Source organism: Gekko japonicus, unplaced genomic scaffold, assembly GCF_001447785.1.
Source record: "Gekko japonicus isolate JY-2015 unplaced genomic scaffold, Gekko_japonicus_V1.1 scaffold16, whole genome shotgun sequence".
In the NCBI taxonomy this organism is placed as follows: Eukaryota; Metazoa; Chordata; class Lepidosauria; order Squamata; family Gekkonidae; genus Gekko; species Gekko japonicus.
The window spans coordinates 100,174-125,991 of NW_015169777.1; the positions used below are offsets into that span (position 1 = coordinate 100,174).

Genomic DNA, 25,818 nt, shown 5'->3' on the forward strand with positions numbered 1-25,818 from the left:
GGGAAAGAAAAATGAAACAAACAAAAAAAGAGGGAATGGGAGTTGGAAGGGAGGAAAGGAAGCAGGGGAAGGGCAGAAGTCACAGGGGCTGTTGTGACGGGAGGATGAGATATCTGAAGAAGTGTGCATGCACATGAAGCTTATGACTTGAGTAAAACTTCGTTGGTCTTTAAAGGTGCCACTGGACTCAAACTTTTCTGCTGCTTCAGGCCAACATGACTACCCACCGGAATCTGTCTTCATGAAATTTTTTGTTGTTCTTATATGTGGACGTCTTCTTTTTTCAGTTCTACTGTAGTGTCGTGAGAGATCACAAATGGAGTCAGGGGATTGTCAGTTTTGTTGCAATACTGCTGGGGGAGGGGGGGGAGGAATAACTCAGTTCATTTGCACTTAATGAAATTTACTCCTGAGTAAACATGCTTAGGATCCTGCTGTGTGGGAACAGGAATATAGCCCTACACTGAGTGTGATTCTGTTTACAGTTTTTTGTGGAATCCTTCAGCAATGCAATAAGAAGTTTATGGATTGCCTCTTTAGTCAAGTAGCAGTCCAGTTGTGGATCACACAGTCGACTTGTTGAAGATCAGAGTATCAGCTCTGAGAAAATTCTTCCCTCTCTGTCTACAAAACGAGTCCATTATATGTTAATGCCATCTACTGGATCTTGGAAGAAGCAGCAAACTAAAAATCTTAGAGGCTGTGAGAGGGGCAAGGCCTGTCCCAACTGCTCAAAAAGGTTTAAAAAGTCCCTCTCTCAGATAGGAATTTGGTGCATGTGTGTCCATCAAAGATGTTGCATAACTTTAGAGACCTAATGAAGCCATGTGTAGAGCCAAAGCCCTCTACTAGGATTATAGGAACTGCAGTCTTAGAAACAGGTCTTTCTTAGTCTGTGTTCCTCTATAGGACTTGCTACAGTTAAGGGAACACAAAACCTGTTTTATTTTCTAAACAGTATTTAATTTACCCTTTTTATCAGTTCAGCAAATTGGCTTGAGGGAAATTAATTTTTTTAAAAACAGCTGCTTCTGGTACCTGAGTCCATGTCTGTCTGAAGACTTCGTGGCTTGTGTGTAATAATTTAACTATATTTAAATTGTTTTATATTGATTTTCTGTCCATGGTGTAGGACTAGTACAAGATCAGTCAGCACACCCATATCACAGAATTCTTAAGTAGAAACAACAAGTAGTAATCCAGAACCTTTGAGCATATACACGATGGGCCTGTACTTAAAGGCCTGGATATACTCAGTGGGCTTCAGCTAGACATGGCTGTGCTTTAGGGTTCCTCAGCTATAAATGGAAACATATATCTTCTAAGTCACTTAGCAAAAATAAACAGGAGTCTTGTGACACCATAAATAGAAAGGTATTGTTCTAGCTTAAGTTTCTTTGTGGGCTAGACTATGCTTCATGAGGTGAAAGGAAATGTCCTAACAGTTGGGATGGACAGTACATATAGCCTGTCTTGTAATATGGTTGCTAACTTTAGTCATCTGGAGCTAAGTATTCTGCATGTCCCTCAATAGCTCTTGCTTATTGCTTGTAATCAGGATTGTGTCAGTCCCATCTGGCAAGCCACATCACTCACCCACACCCTTGACCCCTACTGCGTGCTAGTGCACAGAAGTTACCCCTTTTTGAAATATTGGCAGATATTGCGCACAAGAGTAACATTCCTAGGATTTCTTGGAATAAATCTCTAATGCTATTGTGCTTTTAAACAGAGCAGAGTAAATCAGCTGTTTACTCCTGCCATTGCCAACTGTACCAGCTCCTGTCCATTTGATGGCTTTGGGATCTACAGACATCAGCACTGTGGTTCACCTGCTAATCTCTGTGGCCTGAAAAGCTTGACTTGTTGATTTCTGCACAGGGCAAACTGCTATTAAAGGTACAAAGAGGAGGCCAGAGTGTGTGTGTCTCTCTCTTCCCCCCCGCTCGTCATTGGCAATTCTAGAGTCAATAACTTGAGTCTAATTGCAGACAGATTGCACACAGACATTCTGTTCATGATGACACGCTTTGTTTTATCTCATTCTGAATCTGTTTCCAGGAATTCTAACACACACACACACACACAATCTCTTGACAAAGTGCTGTTAGAAAGCTCATCAAGCTGAGTGATTAAACAATGGGATTGAAATACTGCCACGGTCCATGCTGCAGCCAAGATCTGATTTTTTCCTTTTTTTAATTGCTCGGGGAGTTCACTGGAATTTCAACTACTTATCCCTATTAAGTACCCTTCATTGCTTAGAAATGCTGGTTGCGTGTGTTTGCATGTGGGGGATCTCCAGCATTTTTCGCACATGGAAATGGTATTTCTAGAGATGAGTGTGGTTGAGTCTGCCTCGTTGTGCCTTTGATTTGCATTTTTCAGCTCAGCCTAGTAACTTCAATGACAGGAGGAGGAAAGAGAATGTTTTGTGAGTGGCTGCATGGAAGGAGGAGGGAGTTCTGTAACATCAGCATCTATTTGAGATACCTTTCAGCAGGCATAGAATAGCATAGTGTTAAGTAAAGTTTATTTGTTCCACGCTTCATTTTTCCTGTGGTGGTATTCTACATTGTTGGCAATAGCAAATACTACAGGGTGTCAGAATAGAAATCAAAGGTAGATCAGGGAAACAAAAATGGACCAGCTAAAGCCTCTGTCGTACAGGCTGTATTGGAACATAAGGACAAGTACAAATTCTTCACTAGAACTCGCAAGTGACCAACTTAAGGTAGTTAACACGAACCTGTGAATTAGGTTAGAATAAGGATCATGTACTATGTTTTACAATTGGGCCTGAACTACATGAGATGCTTGTTCATGGAATGGGTCGCTGTTCCCCTGAACTGACCCACATTCCCCAAAGCTATACGGCAACAGTAGAAAACTTACATTCCCAAATATTACAGGCCCGGTTCACATTGGGACCATCAACTACTGATCCACCGCCTCACTGATACCGGGATTGAGGGGTTTGCCTTGCAGTGGCTCTCCTCGTTCCTTCAGGGTCGGGGACAAAGGGTGGCAGTTGGGGAGCAGCTATCCAGAAGGCACCTGCTAAATTGCAGAGTGCCCCAAGGAGCGGTGCTCTCCTCAATGCTATTCAGACGGTAAGACGCCTGCTTTAACAACTACGAACAGCCATTGTGGCTGTTCGAGAACCTCCGCGGCCGGGGTGAGCGCCCGGCCCTAGTCCCAGCTTCCGCCCACTCAGCGGGTCGAAAGCAGTTAACAACCAAGCTAGACGAATGGGTACCTACCCTTAGATGGGTAGGGGGCACCCTCCTCTGACGAGGTGTGTGGAGAGGGCACGAACGGCGGCAAAAACATTGGCGGCGGCGGAGCATCTGGCGGTGAAGGCGGATGGCGGATGCAGCGGCTGCAGTGGCGACAGAGCGATACCTGGTGGCTAGCAGACCATCGCGCAATTGACGACGGCAAACAGGCGGAGACCGGGAGGCGCCCAATGACGCGCAATGCAGGGCGCGGCGGAGCCTGAATCGGACGGAGCCGAGGTCAAGAAGCGGGTGGGAGTCGTGCACCTGCACGGTCTCGCCGACAACAGTCCTGCAAAAATGCCAAGAGATCGCCTGAAAGAAAGCCACGCCGGAGCAACAACAAGGTTCTCCGCCTGGGTGCTGGTAGGCTGCCCCACCCCTATCATGTGGCCCAAGTCAGGGATTAAGGGTTATTAGAACCACTATATATGTAAACCGCCCAGAGACCCTCCGGGGTTAGGGCGGTATAGCAAGTTGAAAGTATAAATAATTTTTTTTTTTAAATGCACTTCCTTCCCCAGATTGCCCGGAGGCATGGACTGGGTTGTCACCAATATGCTGATGACACCCAGTTCTACCTGTTATTGGATGGCCAGTCAGACTCTAGTCCAGGAGTTCTGGACCTGGCGTTGAAAGCTGTGGCTGTTTGGCTTAGACTGAGTTGACTGAAATTGAATCCAACAAAGATGGAGGTCCTGTGCCTGAGTCGGAATGGCCCAAGGTTAGGGATCCCTCTCCCGACCTTCGATGGGGCGCTGTTGGTGCCAGCGCCGGAGGTTAGGAGTTTGGGAGTGCTCCTGGACACCTCCTTAACGATGGAGGCCCAGGTAGCAGCCACTGCGAACTCTGCCTTTTACCACCTACGGCTGATTAAGCAGTTTGTTCCCTTCCTTGAACGCAATGACCTGGCAACAGTGATCCACGCAATGGTCACCTCAAGACTGGATTACTGCAATGCTCTCTACATGTGTCTGCTCTTGTCCCAAATCCGGAAGCTGCAGCTGGTGCAGAATGCAGTGTCGAGGCTGCTGTTGTGCCTTCCTGTGCGGGAACACATCCATCCCACCCTAAAAGCACTGCACTGGCTGCCTATAGCATACCGGATTCAGTTCAAGGTGCTGGTTCTTACCTTTAAAGCCGTATATGCTCAGGGACCTACGTACCTAAGGGACCACCTTTCTTCACACGTTCCCCAGAGAGCAGTAAGATCAGGATCCCAAAATCGCCTGGTTCTCCCGGGCCCTAAAGGAGCCAGGTTTGCTGCAATGAGGGCCAGGGCCTTCTCTGTGGCGGCCCCTTACTGGTGGAATGAGCACCCAGATGACATCAGGACCCTGCGGGACCTTGTGTATTTCCGCAGGGCCTGCAAAACGGAGCTCTTCCACCAGGCTTTCAATTAGGGGCTGCCTTTAACATCATGGCCCTGGCCCTAACACCAACAGCACCACCAACCTGATCACCAACAGCCTGGCAGGAGCCTGGACTATGATATAGGCGACCATAAGAATGTCGCCACCTTCTATTACAGCTATGTTATGAGTAGTTATGGTTTTATATTGTTTTTAGTATATTTTGGAGTTTTAACGTATACATCTATATTTATGAATTGTTAACCGCCCTGAGCCTGCCACAGCGGAGAGGGCAGGATATAAGTTTAATAAATAAATAAATAAATAGTGTTAGATATATGAGGGGCAAAGGAAACAGTTTCTCAGTAGCTGAGAGACCCAGGAGCAGAAGAAAAACAAGTGGATGCTTTACAGGGCAAAGGTACTTGTAAAAGAGGACCAGCCTCAGCATGAAGGTACAATTTTCAGGCACTATTCAGGGTGCTGTTATTGACCTCTAGGGCTCTGTATGGCTTGAGACCAACATACCTGAAGGTCCAACTAATACTTCACTAACCTTCCCAACCACCATGGTTATCTTCTGAGGCCCTGCTTTGGTTGCCCCCAGGCCCCGCCTTCCAAGTTTAGGTGGGTGGCAACTTGGGAGAGGGCCTTCTTGGCCATGGCACCAAACTCTGGAACTCTCTCCCCAAGGAGACTCGTCTGTCCCCTTCTGTTGCCATCTTCTGCCGGCAGGTGAAGACTATTTTTGTTTCACTGGGCGCTTCAGTGATTGCTCCTTCCTACCCTATGGTTTGATGGGTTTTATGCATGCATTTTAGCTTTGGTTTCAGTTGTTTTAATGATGTGTGTTTTTGTTGGTTTTAATGGTTTTTAATATGTGATTTTATTATATGTATCTTTAATCTGTTAGCCACCTTGGTGGCCTGATGAGGGCAGAAAGGTAGGGTACAACTTTTGCAAATAAATAAGTAAAGGAACACCCTAATGCCAACTAAAGCGTCAAACCTAAAAGTGCCATGGAGATGTGCAGAAGTAGCAAGCATATGTTACAAGCTCCTACTGAGCATACGGTGAGCCATGAAAAAAAATGTGGCCAATGTAATCATTTTGATAAAAGGGTGGGGGACTGGAGAGAGAGTATCTAAATGCAGAAATAAATGAATATTCAAATGACTTCTCAATTAGTACATTGAATTTTTCAGCTCTGAAAGTGGAGTGGCTTGTGGCTGTTCTCAGGACTATCCTCAGAACAGTATGTACTCCCAACATTTCACAGATGAAGCTAGATGAACATAAGTGGGTGAGGCTATGGGCGGTATCTGGCAACATTGACAGAGAACCAGTGGCAGGGCTCACGCAAACCATTTTATTTATTTATTTATTTATTTATTTATTATTTGTATTTTTATCCCGCCCTCCCCGTAGGCTCAGGGCGGCTTACAGGACATATTGCCGAATCATACCATAAAACAGTACAAACATTAAAATATTAAAACCAGTTATACTCATAGAAAAATATATTCGGTGCTCCTCTCATAAAAAGCAAGATGGCCGTCTCTTAAAAATCTCATCCAAGTGCTCAACCTCCAGATGACCCTGTACCCAAATTCTAGTGCGTTGATGGTGCCATGGCGTTGGTGGTATCATGGCGGTGGCGGCTCCTATTCGAACGCCTGGCGGAAGAGCTCCGTCTTGCAGGCTCTGCGGAACTGTACTAGGTCCCGCAGAGCCCTGATCTCCTCTGGGAGCTCATTCCACCAGATAGGAGCCGCCACCGAAAACGCCCTGTTCCTGGTCACAGCGTATTTGATGGCCCGGGGACCTGGCACATCCAGCAGGTTCTGCTTCCCCGACCGTAGTGCTCTTGGGGGGATATGTGGGGAAAGGCGGTCCCTTAGGTAGGTCCCTTTCCTGCAGAAAGCAGGAACTCAAATTGCATGTAAGTGTATGGACTCAGGTGTCAAAAGCTGCACAATGAGTCAAATACATATTAAGGACATAGTAATGCAGTACAGTACATACATATCATTTAGATGTCTAGATTTACAGCTGAGAAGTACAGTGACTAAGGAAGCACTGCAAGATCAGTCAGTGCATTCATGTCTCAGAAGCAACAAGTAGGAATCAGGAATTTCTGAGTGATGACTGCAGATGCCCCCTCCCCGCCATAAGGTCATGATTGATGCTGTCATAATTTCAAGAATTCCAAGAAAGCTGCTATTGGGAGCAGCCTGTTGGATTATTCTCTCTGTGGTATCGGAGCCCTTCTTGAAGTGAGATACATCCTATAATCTTTCCAACAGTTCTTCCCATCTTGTAGCTTCTGTAAATATTTGGTTTGAAATCACTCCATGTCCACCTGACAGTGACCACTGTAATTCTTTTCAATAGCAGTAACAAGACTTACAGTCTATGCTCTTTCATGTTCAGTGCTTGAGTATATTGTTTATGCCATTTCTTTTATAACTGGTAAATACTCTTCATTCTCAGCCCCGAAATGGTATTGTTTATTACAAAAATCACCAGGCACTAACCTCTCACCCTTTCTCTCAAGCCTCTTTACTACATTTCTGTACTTTTTAACTCTCAAACAAAATAGATCTTTTTACAGCACTTAAATTCATCCCTCCTTTATTTATTGCCATTTCAACACACAGCCTATTTTCCTCTTGAGAAATAAAAAAAGGGTTGGAAGAAGCTCAAGATTATGGCTGACATACTCAATCTCTCCTGGGATATAAAGGAGGATATGGCAGGAGGTGGGTTATGGTTTTGGCTGTAGCAGTGCTGTATGAGGAAACATTTCTATTGTGTATGTTGGCAATCTGAACAAGAATACATGATTAAGCCAGATCTTTTGTCCTTACTGTCTCCCAAGGGAAGCTAAAATTACAATCCTGCTTGATGTATCATCACTGGGGGGGGGGAGCTAGAGAGAAAACAGAAGAGAGAGGAAGGGTTGGTTTGTCCCGAGAAAGCACTATTGATAACAGAATGTGTTACTGTGCAGAGTACTGTACATTGCAATTTAGAGTACTCCATTTTCCAGATCTGACACATGAGTGGTAGAGTCCAAGGTTTGCTTATGGCAAAGGAAGCATTTTTGATCGTGTAAGGCACCAGTTTCTTTAGATGTTGCTTTTGTTGTTGTTCAGTCGCACAGTCGAGTCCGACTCTTTGCGACCCCATGGACCAGATCACGCCAGGCCTTCCTGTCTTCCGCCGTCCTCTCAAGTTTGCTAAATTTCATGTTCGTTGCATCGATGACACTGTCTAACCATCTCATCCTTTGCCGTCCCCATCTTCTTTGACCTTCAATCTTTCCCCGCATCCGGGTCTTCTCCAGTGAGTGCTCCCTTCTCATTTGGTGGCCAAAGTATTTGAGCTTCAGCTTCATTACCTGGCCTTCCAGGGAACAGTCAAGGTTGATTTCTTTTAGGATTCAAATAGGATCCCTAATAGGATGATTTCTTTTAGGATTCAAATAGGATCCTGATAGGATGTTGCTATCAGACTCCAAAAGAGACCACAGCTTTTCCAAAGACCTGTCTCATTGTATACGTATTGTTCAACTCCAAGTACTTAAGCATATGCAGACTTTAACTAGTACTTTATAGAAAGCCTGTTTGCTGTTACCCCAAGTCTAAAGTACACGATAGGCCTGACAGTAGTCACAAACCATTAAAAATATTTATTATAGCTATATTTTTAAAATCTCTCAGTAAATGGTTTTATAGATTTTCCTCCCCCCAGACTTTAAAATAGAGGAGTGAGAATAAACAGCAAATTAGGGGGCATACTTGACTTATACATTCTATTTTCCAGGAAGTCAGAGCTGTGCATTTAAGAACTTATGTTCTGCTGGATCAGACCAGTGGTCCATGTAGTCCAGAACCCTACTTCTTACAGTAGTCAACTAGATTCACTGAAAGGCTCATAAGCGGGGGCACAGAGGCCAAAGCCTCCTTCTGTTGCTCTTCCCACTCCCACAACCAGTATTCAGAAGTATGCTGCCTCTCATTTAGCCATCCTGGCAAGGAGCCCTGGATGGATGTATCATCAGTTAATTTATCCAGTTCCTTTTAAAAATGATGTACACTCATGGCCATCACTACATCCTGTGGCAGTGAGTTCTACATATAAATTATGCATGTCAAAAGAAGCACTTTGTTTTGCCTGGCCTATATTTATTATTAATCAGTTTAATCAGATGTCTCTATAGTCTGGTTTTTTGGGAGAGGGAGGAAAAGTTCTTTAAATCAAATGTCTGCAGCATCCCTAGTTTTATAAACCCTATATCATGTGCCTCCTTTAGGTCTTTTCACTTTAGAGAAAAGACAAATAATTAGTTGCTGTAGATTTTCCAGGCTGTATGGCCATGGTCTTGGCATTGTAGTACCTGATGCTTCGCCAGCAGCTGTGACTGGCATCCTCAGAGGTATAACACAGAAAGATGGAGTACTCCCTGTGCCAATGACACAGAGTACTCCACTGACACAGAGAGTACTTCATCTCTCCAAAGCCCCCTCTTTGGGTGTATATGACCAAATGCATGAAGCACCCCAGTAAAACTGATCATCCAGTAGCTGGCCCCAATCCCAACTCGTTAGGAATATCACTTCCTTCACTCTGGCGGGAAATACATGCCTAAGATCGAATTGGCTCTAAGCTAACTTAGTAACATTAGTGTGCACAAACAAACAGGTTAACTCTTTCATGGCTAAAGGGAGTGAACTTGCAGTATCCCAACACCCCTTCTCAAGTTCATATACTGAAGTCGTGAAGGTTCAGCTTCTTGTGCAGGTACTCGAATTTTCCTCTTGTGAGTGGCTTGGTGAGTATATCAACAACACTCTCTTCTGAGGGACAGTACTTGATATCAATCAGTTCTTGTTGTTGCATCTCTCTCACAGAAGGATAATTGCCAACAATGTGCTTACTTCTGGCCTTGATGCTTTCACCCTTGGATAAGGTTATACATGCTTGATTATCTTCAAACAAGGTTGTTGGTTTAGGCTGGTCTGTAGCAAAATCTTCCAGTAGACAGAAGATCCTTTCAAGGCCACTGCAGGCACTTACAGCAGATACGTATTCAGCCGCAGTTGTAGACTTGGCAGCTTGAGTTTGCTTTTGACTAGTCCAGCTAATTAGTCTGTCTCCATAGAGGAACAGGCAGCCACTGGTTGACCTGTAGTCAGTTTTGTCTTCACCCCAGTAAGCTTCCATATATCCAACCAGTCTTGTGTTGTCACAAGCTGAAATCTTCAGTTTCAGGTCATCTGTTTTTTTGAGATACTTGCCCAGCATCTTTATGGCATTCCAGCCATAATGAACTTACCTTTCTGCATAGTATTTCAACAATTGGCAGTTGATTAGTTGTATGCTTTATGTATTTGTTTTAGATTCATGGACATATGAAATACTTCTGGGTGAGCTTGCCAGCTGCTTGGAGTTCACTGGCGTGCAGCGGGGCTTGCAAAAACCATTTAAAGGGATGTTCCCTTTAAATGGCTTTTGCAAAGACAAGCTGCCTGCCAGTGAATTCCAAAGTGGCCAGCAAGCTCACCCAAAAGTGAGTGAGCTCACTGGCCGCTCATTCACTGACGTGTGATGGGGCTTGCAAAAGCTATTTGAAGGGACGCTCCCTTTAAATGGCTTTTGCAAAGACAAGTCACATGCCAGTGAACTCCGAAGCAGCCGGCAAGCACACCCACTTTCAGGAATCCCATCAACAGCCTGGTCACAGCATTTTGCACCAGCTGCAGCTTCTGGATTTGAGACAAGGGCAGCCCCATGTAGTAGTCCAATCTCGAGGTGACCAAGCATGCACCCCTTAACAGGAACTTGAAAGCGAGGAAAATGAGAATGTGGAAAAGCCTGAAGTTACAGAGCTATAGCTGAAGTAATTAATATCTGTAAGAGGTAGGAATTTGTGATATCATTGTTTCTGAACTTCAATTATTGTAGATTAAAATAATTTCTAAGAATCTTGAAGAAATTTTAGCCTCTCTTTATTTCTTTTTATTAATCTTTCCATTTTTTTTAGAAGTTTCCTCTTCCAAAATTAAATGTAGATGAATGGGACTTTTCTGTAACTGTCTAGTTACATAACAAGTAAACTTAGTAACGCTGTGGTCACTGTTCTGTACAAATCCAAGGATGCTTACATTTCTCAGACCAGGTCTTGAACACTACTCTGGACCAACCCCAGGGTGGCATCTCTTGTAGTCAGTTCCTTGACTAAGAGTGCCAGGAGGTAAATGTAGTATTTGTACCAGTCCAGTGTTTTTTGCTGAGCAGCCAGAGATTCCAGATGTTGTACAGCATACCCCTTCCCCTACTACAATGGTAATGCTTCTTATGTATGGATCATTGTCCCTTACAAAATATTAATAGATTGCAGAGGAGCAGTAATCTTTTTCTCATTCCCAGCCTCATGGGTCAATTTCCTTCCATGCTCCTTCCAATCAGGGGTTAACTCAAGACAAATGGTATTTCCTTATCTAATTATCAAGTTGTCCAGATGTTTTCAATGTTCTCCAGGCTGTTTAGATAGATTAAGTGACATCATCATACTAGTTAAAAGTTTGTAAACACCAGGCACAGAAATGACAGCTCCAGGAGCTGGTTTGCAAGAATCAGGCAGGATTCCATAAACTGTGAAGCCAGAGTACTAAAAACAGCTGTCCTTAATCTGGCATGGCCATCTGCCCTGCAGGACCAGTTTGGCCACTGGGATACAGCCTGAGTCTGTATACCTTAAGGACGATCTCTTGAAAATGACAGAGCTGCTTGCTTATGATCTGCATCATGATGAGCCATCAGTTCTTCAAGACATGCACAACATTGTCTTTTCCAGATGGGAGCAGTTATGCTCTTCATGTAACCAGCAGTGCCTTTTCAGTCTTGACAAAATGGTCTCCTCCGAGGATGCCCCATGTGGCCTCCTTTCAGTGCTGGAATGCCTGCTTTGTATCTGGTTGTCGTGTTCCTTTCCCTGTATAACCTTCTGAGCTTTGCAGACTGCATTAGAGTCAGAGTGTGAAGTTGGGCCAGCCATGGTACTGCAACCAGCTTCAAGCACTGGGAGCCTCAACAGTGACCCCTCCTAACCTTGCCCAGTGAATGCCGCCCCCATAGAGAGAGGGAGGACATAGGCATGCTGCTCCCCACAGCTGTGTCACTGGGCAGCCTGCTCTTAGCTGCTGTTGGCACTTGCCCACCTGCCCACCTGCCAAGGCCAACAGGTGAGTGAGCAATTGACAGCCGTAACCTTACCCCCTCTGACTTTTGATGAGAAGGAAGGATTACTGCTGCCAAAGGAGGTCGGTTATCATGGCATTGGCCTTACCCCCTCTGACTTTTGATGAGAAGGGATTACTGCTGCCAAAGGAGGTTGGTTATCATGGCATTGCCAGGGCAGGGACTGGAGGGGATAATCCTGGTGGCAGCGAAAAGCAGCCGGTCGTGGCAGAGAGTCCCGCACTCTTTTGGGAGGCCTTCCCCGTTGTTGGCTGAGCATTGGTAGAAAGCTGTAGCGTAATTTCCCCCAAAACCTGGCGTGAGATGCCAGCTGTGGACCTCTAGGTCTGGTGACATGTGAAAGTGCCTCTTCTTTTGAATGGCAGATGAGGATCCTTTCTCCAGAAGCTGACTATCCTGGCAGGCTGTGTGTATCCCCCATCTTAGATCTAGATCTTCCCTCACAGCAAAGCAACAATAAAATTGCACCACCGCTATATTCAAGTTGGCTGAACTTTGTTCCCTAGTCCTCCTAGGGCATCTGGATGTTTGTGTGAGAAGTTCTTGCTAAGGAAGAAAAGTCTCCTAGGCTCTGTTGTTGTTTCCACAAAAACATGGCCATCCTTTTTGTCATGTCAGGTGGCCTGTGCCACGGGATCAGAGGCCAAGGACAGACCCACCTGCCCATGCCAGGCTCATTACAGTACTGATGGATAGGATCTGTCAGGTGGGAACAGAACACATGCTCCAATGAGTAGGCACGGGTTTTATGTGAACAGTGATGGTAACACTTGGAGAGCATTTGTAAATAATTTCCTGGTTTAAAACATTTTGTCCTTTTGGGCCATTTCTCATTTCCTCTGATTGTTCTCCTGCTGTTTCCACCAAGGAGCTCCCTCTGAGAAAATGCCTCGCTTATCAGGTGATGCCATTGTATGTCATTATATAAGAACATCAGAAGAGCCCTGCTGGATGAGATGAAAGGTCTGTCTAGACCAGCATCCTGTTTGCCATGGTGGCCAGCCAGGTGCTTTAGGAAACATGCATGCAGGGCAAGAAGGCAATATACCTCCCCTGTTGCTACCACCTAGCAAATGATAGCCTCGATGAATTGGGTCAGTCACCTTAATTATTCTCGTTTTGCCTTTCTGCACTTTTTCCAGTGCTACAGTATACTTTTTGAGATGCAGCAGCTAGAACCAGTATGCCATTTTTGCAAGAGTATTACAATATCAGTTGCTTTTATGTTTCAGTCTCTTTCCTTATGCTCCCAAGTACAGAATTTGCCTTTTAAAAAAATCGCTGCTGGACACGGAGTTGTCAGAATAGCCCTTTGTGCGACAGGAAATTTTCTGGTGGTTAATGCCAGAGACACTGTTCCCTTGGGTGGGTCCAAGACTACATGACAGAAATATGCAATCTATCAGTAAAATCTGATAGGGTTCCAGAGGAGATCTGGGAAGTTACAGGCTGGTCAGTCCAACGTCGATGCTGGGTAAGTTGGTGGAGCCCGTTATTAAAGATAGAATTAGTAGGCACATTAACGAACAAAAGCTATCGAGAAAGAATCAGCATGGATTTTGTAAGGGAAGATTTTGTCTCACTAACCTTTTAGAGTTCTTTGAGGAGGTGAACAAGCATGTGGACAAGTGTGACCCAATAGATGTTGTTTACCTAGACTTTCAGAAAGCTTTTGATAAAGTTCCTGATCAAAGGCTCCTAAGTAAACTCAGCCATCATGGGATGAGGACAAGTCTTGTGGGTTAAAAACTTGGAGTCATGGTAGATAATTCACTGAAAATGTTAATTCAGTGAGCGATTGCAATAAAAAAGGCAAATGGTACTCTGGGGATCATTAGGAAGGGAACTGAAAACAAATCAGCCAGTATTCCCCTGTATAAATCTACGGTGCTGCCTCAGTTGGAATACTGTGTACAGTTCAGGTCTTTACACCTCAAAAAAGGTATTATAGCATTGGAAAAGGTGCAAAAATGGCAACTAAAATAATCAAGGAGATGGAACACTTTCCCTGTGAGAAAAGGTTAAAGAGGTTAGGGCTGTTTAACTTGGAGAAACGATGACTGAGGCCTGACATGATGGAGGTTTACAAAAATTATGCATGGGATAGAGCAAGTAGAGAAAGAAGTACTTTTCTCCCTTTCTCACTATACAGGAACTCGTGGGCACTCAATGAAATTAATGAACAGTAGGTTTAGAACAGATCAAAGGAAGTATTCTTCACTCAAAGAGTAATTAACATGTGGAATTCACTGCCGTGAATCCTCACTACAAGCACAGAGAGCTTCAAGAGAGGATTTGATAAACATATGGAGTAGAGGTCCATCAGTGGCTATTAGCCACAAGGTATAGATGGACCGCAAGGACTGGGGCAGTGATGCTTTGTTTTCTTGGTGCTTGGGGGGGGGGGACATTGGGAGGGCTTCTGGAGTTCCGGCCCCACTTGTGGACCTCCTGATGACACCTGGGTTTTGGCCACTCTGTGACACAGAGTGTTGAACTGTATGGACCATTGGCCTGATGCAGCACAGATTCTCTTATGTTCTCACATCTAGTGGCTCAAGGTAGGCACATGGCCACTGAATAAAAGGAACCGGGTTTATTTCAGCTTTGCATCTGTGGAAACAGTCACCCATGAATGACCTACTTGTGTATCATTTGAATGAAAACATTACCTGTTCCTATTCTTTAGTACGTTTTCTTTTAAATTCTCCTTCTTGTGTCCAACAGTAATATCTTGCAACGTGGAGGCTCAGCTGTAGATGCTGCCATTGGTGCCTTGATCTGCACCTCTGTCCTGAACCCCCAGAGCATGGGATTAGGGGGAGGTGCCATCTTTACCATCTATAATGCATCTACAGGTAAGGTCAGCCCAGTCTCTTCTGTGCATGAGATGCTCAGCAAATAAGTGGTAAAGGTTGCTGTCAAAAGACCAAAAGATTTTTAGTTTGTATTGTTTCAGTTGTTGTCTCCAGTACCTTTTGCATCTGTTTCAGGAAAGCAATACACTGCTGACTCTGCCAGCATGCCCAGAACCTTGTTTTCTGTCTGTCTCTATTGTTATTTTTTTTTGTACCAGACTAATGGAGTATGGTGGAGCTTGAAAACTCAATTTTGCAGGTCTATAATTTTATTTGGTGTTGATTAAAAGGTATTGCATAACTGTTGCTTCCCACAGTAAAGCGATATGATAGTTGTAATTCTGATATTTGTGGTCCATACAAATGTAATGTATTTCTTGATAACAACGTGTATGAGGAGAAAGGTAAACTGCAGCATGTCTGGCTAAAACTCAGAGAAATCCGTCAGGCCACCCACAGTGTCTGTCTCCTTCTTCAGCAGGGAGCCTGGACTTCAGGAGTCGGAGGGGTATTGCATGCAAATTCCCAAAGATCTCTGAGCAAACTGCCCCCCCCCCACCACATAATTTTCCCAACAGAAATCACTACCACCACCCTTGGAGCTGCTTGAAGCCGGGGGTGGAGGAATCACACCATACTGAGTACAAGATAAGAGGCTGGGTTGAATCTTCTTGACATTGACCCCTTTGTATTTCCAGGAAAGGTTGAGGTGATTAATGCTCGTGAGAAAGCCCCACAAGCCATTTCAAGAGACTTACTGGATCAGTGTCAACCCACTTTCCTGCCAGGTAACAATGGGGTACTTTCCTTTATAGAAATGGGGGGGGGGGTTGGTGGGAAAGGAGGCCTCACTGCTCACTAGACAAGTGTCTAACGTCTCCCTGGAAACTACTAATCACTGGCAGACAGAAAACTGAACAGAAGTCCAGTGACACCTTAAAGCCTGACAACATTTATTCCAGTGTGAGCTTTGGTGAGTCAGAGCTCATCTCCTCAGACGCAATGGGAAAAAAGGAAATAATTTTTCTATTGTTACATGGTAAATTACAAAAGGAGGGGGAAAAGATGGAGGAACTGAGTAAAGTGGGGCCTGACATCATTAATCAGGTGTGAATCTCTGTATTGGGGACTTGAACCTCTAGGGTAGGAATGACCAGAGGTGAAAGGTTCCAGCCTCTCTAACATGTTGGTGAAGATAAGCGGAAAGTGTAATCAAGTACGGTAAATAAACTAATTAAGGAAGAGGCAGTTTGAATCATGAAGCAGTAAAGGGTTATAGTGTGATGCAACACTTATTTATTGATTTACGAGATTTCTAGCCACCTCCCAGCAAGATCAGGGCCACCTGTTAATAACAATCTATTAAAGTTTCTAAAAAGAGGCCCTGTTCTTAATGTATTGTATCACGCCATAACCCTTTACTGATGCTGGTGAATTCTCTCATGCTTCAAACTGCCTCTTGCTTACTTGGGTTGTTGTTAGTCTTAAATGTTGTTAGTCTTTTCCTATGTTTGGAGTTCTGCTTTGTTTTGCTATGATAGACAAACACAAGTACTCCACTGGAATCAAGACAGAAAACTGTCCAGGCTAATGTGCTCAGATAGGAGTGTTCTTTCAGTCACTGGTGTTACATGGCCTAAACAAGCTATAATTTTCTGTGTATGGGTAGAAGTTCAGCCACAGAACAGTGCTCTTTTTCTTCTTTTAAGTGAAAGAGGCACAACCGCCCCATTAACCAGAAATGCCTTTTCTGCAGACTACAAGATCTGATTCCAAACTTCTAGCCACAGAGGTCTAGATCCTCACTACTTTTGAATAGCAACTAGGATTGTTGGATTTCCTTAGATGCTGGTATAGAGCAAAGTTTGTGTCCAGTGGCACCTTTAAGGCCAACAAAGTTTTATTCAAGGTATAAGCTTTTGTCTGCAAGTATCTGAAGAAGTGTGTTTGCTTGCACATGAAAGCTTATACCTTGTGTGAAGAAATGCATTTTTTTCTTTGGAGGTTTGAAATGAGCAAAACCTCCACTCTGAGTTTTAAAAGTTTTTTTTTCTTCTAGGCAGAGCGCAAGACAGGAGGGGGGAGATCAGTCAATGGCTTTCCAGGCTCACCTCAGCTACCACTTAAGAAATGCTAGTAGATCTAGCAGGAGAGATAATGGGTGGGACAAGTTCTACCCCCTTCTCCAAGCAGGGAACAGAGATGTGGAGGACTTTGGACTAGAAAAGCTCCAGGACGAAGCTCCAGGAGATGCTTCTCTCCCCTGGCCTGACTCGGTCAGTGGATGGGGAAAAAAGAAGTGATAAAACTCAGGGGACCAAGGAAGAAGCCTTCTTTTCCTTTGGTGGTGGATCCATGAGAGGAGACATAAGTCTTAACTGAGAAAGGCAGTCATTGAACATGTGCTCACTTGAAGAGCTGGGAGAAAGCTGCAAGGAAATGGTAATGGTGTAGAGATTTGTAACTTCCTAAACTTTAGGAGCCAATCCAATATTTTAACAGCTGATAGGGCATGTATAGAGAAAGGGACAGAGGATTTGCATTTTACTCATTTCTTTTGAAACCTTGCTCAGTCTGGTGCTGTGCTAAAAGTAAGCTTGTGAACATTTTCTTTTTAGTAAATACTTTATAACTGGTTCTTTGTGCTGGCAGTGGTTCTTTGTGCCACATAGACCTCCATTGTCTTGGACACACTTCCACCAGGAGGAAGGAAGGCAGTTGGCAAATGGCTATTCCCTCAAGGATGCACAAGGCAGTAAACTTTAAACTTTCCCCATGGTGACCAGGCATTAAGCAGCAGGAGACACAGAGGTGAGGCCTTGGATCTTGGAAGGGAAGCTGGGAGTCCTGACCCTCCCAGTGGGCAGTTCCTTACAGAGGTCAGGTGGTGGTGGCAAGTTACCCAAAAGAGAGAAAGAAAAGCCTCTCCAGATGTTGGGAAAACCTTGGAAGGCAGGGTGAAACAGGATCTGCAGGTCATAGCAGTCCCGTTCCACCACATCTTGAATAAGACTTTGGTAGTCTTAAATGTGATACTGGACTCAAACTTTGTTCTGCTGCTTCAGACCAACATGGCTACCCACCCGAATCTGTCTGCTGGCATAAGGGTAGGGGTCCCCAACATACCCAGTAACTGTTTTAGAAAGTGGGTTGGGCGTGGGGGGTTCTTGCCTAGCAGAGCTTCTGATTGGTCACTCAAGATCAGTTTGGCTGCACAGATTAAAATAATGTTGTTTCAGTTGCAGCTGCCACCATGGTATTGGCTTTATTCTCTGTCAGTCCTGTTTCCCAATGTGTTTTTAAATTAACCCTCTTGTTTCCTTCACTTGGGTTTCCTTCCATATGGCCAGCTCCACCTCCTGCAGCAGCCATTTTGTAGTTGTGCCCGCCACCATGTGTCAGAATTCCAAAGGTGCCCAGAGGCTCAAAACGTTTGGGATCCCTGGGTTAGGAGATCATCCATAAGAACCAGAGAGTTGTCTGAATGTATTTAACAGTATATGGGCATGTTATCTCTTAAGTTTAGGCTGTAGGAAACTACAGCAATATGGCTGATGATATAATATTAAATATGCATGTGGCAGGAGCACAATGGATTGCAGTTCCTGGGGAACTTCGTGGGTACGAAGAAGCTCACAAGCGCTATGGCAAATTGCCGTGGGAGACACTGTTTACACCCACTATCAAGCTCCTTGAGTCTGGAATCAAGATACCAAGGATTTTGAGCCTATTTCTCATGAACCCAATCTTACAGGGACCTTTGAAAAACTCTTCTTTAGGGTAAGATAAACCCATTAAAAATATCCACATAGATGGTGCCACCAGGATGGAAATGTCCTGTTTGGATCTTTCATTACTAGGGCTTTGGGAATGGCAATAATTCAGACATCTGATTCCCTGATGGCAACTGTCTTTGCTTGATGTCCCTCAACTAGGAGATTTAGTATAATAAGCAATTGGCAGCCCAGGGACTCAACCTGGCATGGCTCTTGATCCCAGTTCACAATCCCTTCATACTCATTTCACTCAAAGTTCCCAACCATGTGTGATGCTGGGGATCCATGATCACAGCCCAACTGTGCACTTAACTGCAAAAAGCAGTCATGGTAATGAGAAATCTGAATTGGTGCTGCCACAATAGGGAAGGTTGTGGTGGGCATAGTCCAGCTGGAAATGTTCCTCCTCTAGACTGCTTTGAGCCCCAAGAAGGAAAAAAAGGACAGGCACAGAGAAAAAGAAAGCACAGTGCAGTATCTTCTTTTTTCCCCTTTAGTCACAAAAGCCCAATCTGCATTTAGCATTTGCTCAGTTGTTTTACCAAACCCACATTGGAACAGAAAAAGATGCGGTTCAAAACCACATTCATCTACCTCGGACCAACACTGTACTGACTGCAGAGTCACCCCCCCAATGGCCATAAAACAGCCATTAATCTATGCAGACAGCCACAATAAAACCAGAGATCAAACAAAGTCTTTTTCTCCATAGACTGAAGAAGAAAAAGTCCAAACGACGAGAAGGGTTGGGGGGGGGGCAGCGGCCCGAAGGCCTGAGGCAATTTTACCTCAGACGACAAAAAACAAAAACTCTCCTTTTTAAAAAAAATGACAAGCAAAAAGGAAAACAGAAGAGAAACTGAGAGAAAAAATGAGAGCTGATCACTAAAAGTGACCAAAAACAGCGATCCGGCCAGACCTCTCGAAGACAGGTCTGCTCAGCGCGGCGGTAAGGAAAGAACTGGCGGGATGTCCGTGCCTGCCCTTCTGGGCATGCTCACTGGGGCTCCTGAGCATGCTCAGTTGGGCCAGGCACGAAAATCCTTTTAAGAGAGCTTGCTACGGCACCGGCAGATCCAGCGCAGGCGCACTAGATCCCATTGGTGTGAATGCACAGATGACCACTCGAAGATCACCAGTTACTGGTAAGCAACCTGTTTTTTTGCATGCAGAAGGTCCCAGGTTCAGGTTCAATCCCTTCTTTTCTCTTCAAGAGGGCTTTGGGTAGCTATGGGCCTAAATAACCAGGAGAGGGGGCACAGGGGGTACATGGTAGGTGAAAATTAAAATGTTCCTTTTCCCAGAAGCACAGACCCAATCTGTATTGCTCCCACCCATATCTGCGGATATGCTCACAGACATCTAGCATTGCATTTTTTTTGCTCTAAGTTCTTTGCTTGTGTCTTCAGAGCGTGTGGCTCTTACCATACTGATCCTTAGTTCCAGTCCTCATTCAGTGCACGATATTAATCCTGTTAAAAATTAGCTGTGGCCCTCTGCAGAGAGAATACAAATGCATGCAGGACACAATTGGGGTAGTGCCATGACTCATTGGTAGACTCTTGATCTTCTTCGTGGTCTCTGTGCTTCACACCAATGGGATCTAGTGCGCCTGTGCTGGATCTGCCGGTGCCGTAGGAAGCTCTCTTAAAAGGATTTTCATGCCTGGCCCAACTGAGCATGCTCAGGAGCCCCAGTGAGCATGGCGTAAGGCATTTTTTATATGTACATAATTCAGTGAAAGTTGATCACCCCTGGTGCCACTGAACCAAACTGTAAGCCCTTGACTTTGAAGAGGTTTTTAGCTCCAATTACATTGCAACTGTACTGCAACTACATTGTCCCCACCAGAGTGATGTGAAACGGGGGTGGGGGGGGGGGGCAGTCAAATCGGAGCAGAAGTGGTTAAGTTTTCCTTGGTTTCAGGCTCTGGGAGGACCTCACCCCTTCCTGTCGCAGTGAATTCCAAGCTACAAATATGCAAGTCTGCTAAGCCATCCTTGTTGCAGATTCTGCTGCTGTTAGGGTCCGGAATGGGAAGCTGATGGGCAATGAGCATCTTCTCTCTTTCAGCAAACTGTTTTTTAATGAAGGTAATATCCTGCAAGAAGGACAGACCCTTCAGTGGCCAGCCCTAATAGAAACCCTGAAAGCAGTGGCAAAAAATGGAGCCAACGAATTTTATACAGGGAAGACAGCAGAGAAGTTGGTGGAAGATGTGAAAAAGGAAGGTAGGCAACTTAGATGTTTCCTCACAAGCTGTGTTGCTTTTCTTAAGTTTTGGCCCCTGGCTCTTCCTTCCTCTTTGATTCTGTCTCCTCACCCCAAGGCTCAAATCGGCAAAATCTTTCACAATGAGTGTGGGAATGCACATTCCTCCACCTCATTGCTATTCGGCACACAGGTAAGACTGAGTCACATCTGCCCTGAATCTTCTTGAGAAAGACTTCTTGAGAAATGATGGCGAGCATGAAGCTATTCTAATTGGCAGAGATCATTATTTAACATAGAATTATGAAACACATAGAAGAAAAGGCCTTGCTGAAGAAGAGTCAGCATGGTTTCTGCAAAATTTTCTGTAAATATATAGGTGGGGCAATCCAATAGATACTTTATAGATACAAACCAATAGATAGATAATTATATACTTGGAATTCCTATACCATTTTGTCAGAGCTGCCCACCAGAGCTCCCCGAACAGACTTAGAGGTCAAGGTATAAGAGGATGAGTTGTGTAACTGTGTAAACAATAGAGAGCATAGCGTAAGAGTAAATGGGAAATGTTTACAGTAAAGGGACATAAGCGGTGGGATTCTGCAGGATTTTATGCTATTTATAAATTATCTAGAGTTAGAGATGACCAGTGTGGTAGCTGTGTTCATGGATAGTACTCAGTTTTTCAGGATGGTGAACACCTAAGCAGTTTATGAAGAGCTGTAAAAGGATCTCCCCAAAATGGGAGAAAGTACAGTGTCATGGAAAATTAGGTTCTCAGTAAGTTTGCCAGCTCATGGCTAGTGCTCAGAAGGCGTTTGGGGGGCAGGGACATGGGGCAGTTACCATAGAATTTTCAGTGAATGCTGGAGTGTTGCGTTGATAGCATGATGTCACTTCCAGGTTTGCTCCTGGAAATGACATCATGCTGTCAAGGCATCTACCATTTTTGACCCATAGAAGTGGGGGAGGGGGGTACTATTCAGACAGAGGATGCAGTGTAGGGGAATATTTAACCCTTACCTCAATAGGGTAAATAGCCAGAGGTGTATAACTGAGATAGTGGCAGGGGAAAGTGTTCCAGTATTAACATGCTTGCTGTTTCATGACTTTTCCCCCTCTTATCTCACCTACCAGGTGGCACTTTGACATTGGATGATCTTAGGGATTATCAGGCTGAAGTTGTGAAACCCTTGAATATTTCACTGGGTGAATACACCGTGTATTCTGCCCCTCGACCAGCTGCAGGGCCCATTCTCTTCTTCATCCTTAATACCCTGAAAGGTAAATGGGTGAAATTGGAGCTGTCTGGCCCTTTCTTGTGCTGCTGTTTGGGCAGAAAGAGATACTCTGCCCAGCATATGATGATGCTCAGGCATTCTAGGTCTCTGGACTGGGGAATTGATTAGAGATTATAAAAATTATAGTCTGTTCATTAGAGAAACCACTTGTGCTTTAGAATTTGGTGTTTAGTGACATTTGCCTCCTGACTTTTCTTTTCTAAAACTCATCTTCCATTTATTACTAATTGGTGAATCTGAATTGTATAAATCCGTTTAGATTTGCAGCATGGGCCAATTTAGCATTCATCTTTGCTTCTGTTGGCTAAGACTTGCACAGAAGTGTATAGCAAGCATCATAACAATAAATAGTAAATGAATGCTTTGGACATGTGAACATTAACAGGAGGGGGCATCATGTGAAGTCTCAAAAGGAAGCAAAAGGCAAAGGAACGGCTAGTTGCTGCTTTCCACCTAAAGGACACAGGAGGAGTATGGTCCCAAAGACAAGCAGTAATAGGATAAGTCTCAAGACTGTTTTGGATCTTCCAGACACTTTTAAAAACACAAATTATTAAACACAGAGGTATCTGCAGTTCCCACAATGTTATATTTGGGTGGCCAAAATGGACTTGTAAGAACAGTTTTCTACAGCTAGGCTCTGTGTTTGTGTACATGTCAGTTTGTGTTTACTGGAAGGAAAGGATTTTGTTTTGGTTGCTGTGGCTGCTGTTTTTAAAAATGATGCCATGAAGAAGAATTGGATGAATTGTTTCTTTAGAAGTGTGTCCTAACATGTGTTGAGGTACTGTTAGAGAATTTACATGCTCAGCTTGTTTTATACTGGGTTGCAGATGTATTTATTTCATTTCTATGAAACAACTTTCCACTCCATCCAAAGATGCCCAAGGCAGCATATTAGTAACAATCAGATAAAACAGTATTTGGGGAGGGGGAAATCCTAAAACCAAATACACAGGAATAAAAACAGCCAGAGCCATCCCTCTTCAAAGCCCTTCTGGAAGAGCAAAGTGTTGTAGTTCGGTTAGACCTGACCAGCTAAAAGAGTGCCAATCTCATCTCCTGGGGAAGGGAGTTAGATAGTGTGGGGGTTAGAGGCAGAACAAGCTCTTCCACAAGTCCCAGCCAACCCAACCTCAGCACCAAGGGACCAGTGTTCCCTCTAAACTCAGTTTTTTAGCCTCCGGCTCACACATTTTTATCTTAGCTCAGGAAGAATGGCTCCAGAGCAAACTAATTTATGCAGCAGCTAAATCGCTCATTCACAGTTTTAATGCCAGTAGCTCACAAAGTTGAATTTTTGCTCACAAGACTCCACAGCTTAGAGGGAGCATTGCAAGCGTCATAATTTCACTCCCAAGTAACCCACTCCCATGGGAGACATAATTTCACACCCAGGGACTATCATTCCAGATCTAGAGCATTCATTCCACTCCCAGGGCCATCATTCAACTCACAGGGACCATCATTCACCATCACCTCTAGGTGGCCATCCAATTCCAGGAACAATCAGCTCAGCTCAGAGCACACATTCACCTCCCAGGGATACTAATTCCAGGTCTGGGGCACTCATGAAGAAGAGACTGGATTTATACCCTGCCTTTCACTCGGAGTCTCAGAGTGACTTACAAACTCCTTTCTCTTCCCCTCCGAACAACAGACACCCTGTGAGGTAGGTGGGGCTGAGAGAGTTCTTTCAAGAACAGTTCTGAAAGAACTTGTAACTAACCCAAGATCACACCAGCAGCTGCAAGTGGAGGAGCGGGGAATCAAGCCTGGTTCTCCCAGATTACAGTCCACACACTTAACCACTACACCAAACTGGCTCTCGCACCAAAATGGCTCTCATGCTATTCCTAGAGACATCATTCTACTCCCAGATATAGATATCCCACTCTTGGGGCTGTCATTCCATTCTGCTATGTCACGTGATTCATTCCTTGTTTACAGTATTTCACTGTGTTTCAAGCAAGCCCACTGATGTCTAGTGCCATTCATGGCTCTCATGATGTCCTATGAGCCTTCAGATGGCTTCCAATGTGCAGTTGTTTTAGTATACCTCCTTTATGGCAGCTGTGCTGGACTGAGCATCAACAAGATGCACATGGCTTTTCATCTGGAAGACACAGGTGAAACTAACGGTATGGGAATAAGTGTTTTTTGGGTGATTGGAACAAACTTAAGGGTTTTTTCCCCCTGGATCTTCCAGATAGTTCTTGTAAATAGTTCCTAATTAAGCACAGAGGTGCTTAGGGTGTCTGCTGCTTCCTCAAGACCGTAACTGCAGCCCCTTTTACAAGAAAACTACCATCATCCTCTCCCACCATAACAGGCAAGGAATTTCTGCCCATCAAGTGTGCTTTGTTGATTAACACTTGCAGGGAGAAAAGAGTTTGTGAGATGTTGCCATGGAGTAAGGGGCAGGGTACACATATGTGCATATTCACAAGTACATGCCTGACTCCGGTATAAGATCTTTCAGTCTGAGAAAACACAAGTGAGTTTGGAAGAGATATTAAGGGAATTAAGTGGAGGCACTTATAAATATAGCAAGTTACCTTTTATTTGCTACAGAGGATAGGAAACAGAAACAGAAAACCATTCAAAAGGCAAGTAATGAAATTATTAACTGTAGAAACAGCAAAATTACCCACTGATTATGGGTTTTCTGTTGTGGAAACTTATGCTATACTCATCAGTACACATACATTTCATCAGCATGGCAAATGGTGACTCCCTGTGACCATTTCAGGTTGGGAAGACTGCATGGGAGGGAGGCTTAAACCCCCTTCATTGTGCTGTTGCCCAAATCCGAATTGTGTACCAGGGAATTAAGTTCCAGGCGTGGAACTCTCAGCACGTGTCTGTCAGTAGGACCTGTGGCAGATCTGTCAGAGACGCAAGGACTTTGCAGGGTGTGATTTGACCATCAATTTCTCCCTGAGGCTCAAACTAGACGTTACGCAGGTGCTCCTCCTGACTCACTGAAAAACAGGCTGTTTGCCTGAGAAAAGGACAAACAGCCCCTCTGAGACCACTTCTGCTGACAAAACATGTTGCGGGATGGAAACCAGAATGGCCTCCTCCCCCATGACAGTGCTCCAGAGTCCAATGGAGCACTGTTAAGGTAAGATAGTCCTGTTCTTCTATGTAAAGGGTACCCTTCTTCCAACTCAAGTAAGATACAGTGTCTAGTTTTGAGCCTCAGATTCTTGATGTTCTACCAGTCGTGGATTGGGGGTTTCCCCCCCCCCCCATGTCTTATTGAAATTGGAGTGACCTCATACTTGATGCTAGATACATTACTGACCACTTTCGGTCTTTTCTCTACCCACCCCTAGAGTTCTTCCTGCTTTTCTCTGCACTTAAACATCTTGATAGTGCTGCTGCCAGTCCATGACATCCATCAGGAGATAATCAATTCTTTTAGAAGGTGACCCCACTTTCTCTTGTTCTCTCCTGTACTGTCCTGCATTGTTAGTTCACCTGGCCTTGCTTTTCAGCATTTCATTCTAGTTTTTGTTTGGAGGTCTCAGAGCATCTTCAGAGCACTATTTCTGGCCACTCGGCACTCACCACCGGTTGTTGCTGCTTTTTCAGGGTTCAACTTCACCAAGGCAACCATGAACACACCCCGTGAGAAGGCGGAGGCTTACCACTATATTGCAGAGACTCTGAAGTTTGCCAATGGCCAGAAAACAAAAGTGGAAGATCCTGCATTTTCCTCTATAAAGGAGGTGGGCAAAGCTTGCTTACAACTATACGGCTGTGAG

At 44.5% G+C, this 25,818-nt stretch overlaps 1 protein-coding gene across 1 annotated transcript in view; it reads left to right on the plus strand.

Moving 5' to 3' along the window:
• Positions 1 to 25,818, plus strand: part of GGT5 (gamma-glutamyltransferase 5) — a 38,748-nt gene that overhangs the window by 6,954 nt on the left and 5,976 nt on the right. Inside the window, exons 2-7 of the mRNA XM_015416709.1 lie at positions 14,624 to 14,754; positions 15,453 to 15,542; positions 18,339 to 18,534; positions 20,604 to 20,761; positions 21,882 to 22,028; positions 25,646 to 25,782. Coding sequence (XP_015272195.1) covers positions 14,624 to 14,754; positions 15,453 to 15,542; positions 18,339 to 18,534; positions 20,604 to 20,761; positions 21,882 to 22,028; positions 25,646 to 25,782 — 859 coding nt within the window. The remainder of the gene's footprint in view (positions 1 to 14,623; positions 14,755 to 15,452; positions 15,543 to 18,338; positions 18,535 to 20,603; positions 20,762 to 21,881; positions 22,029 to 25,645; positions 25,783 to 25,818) is intronic.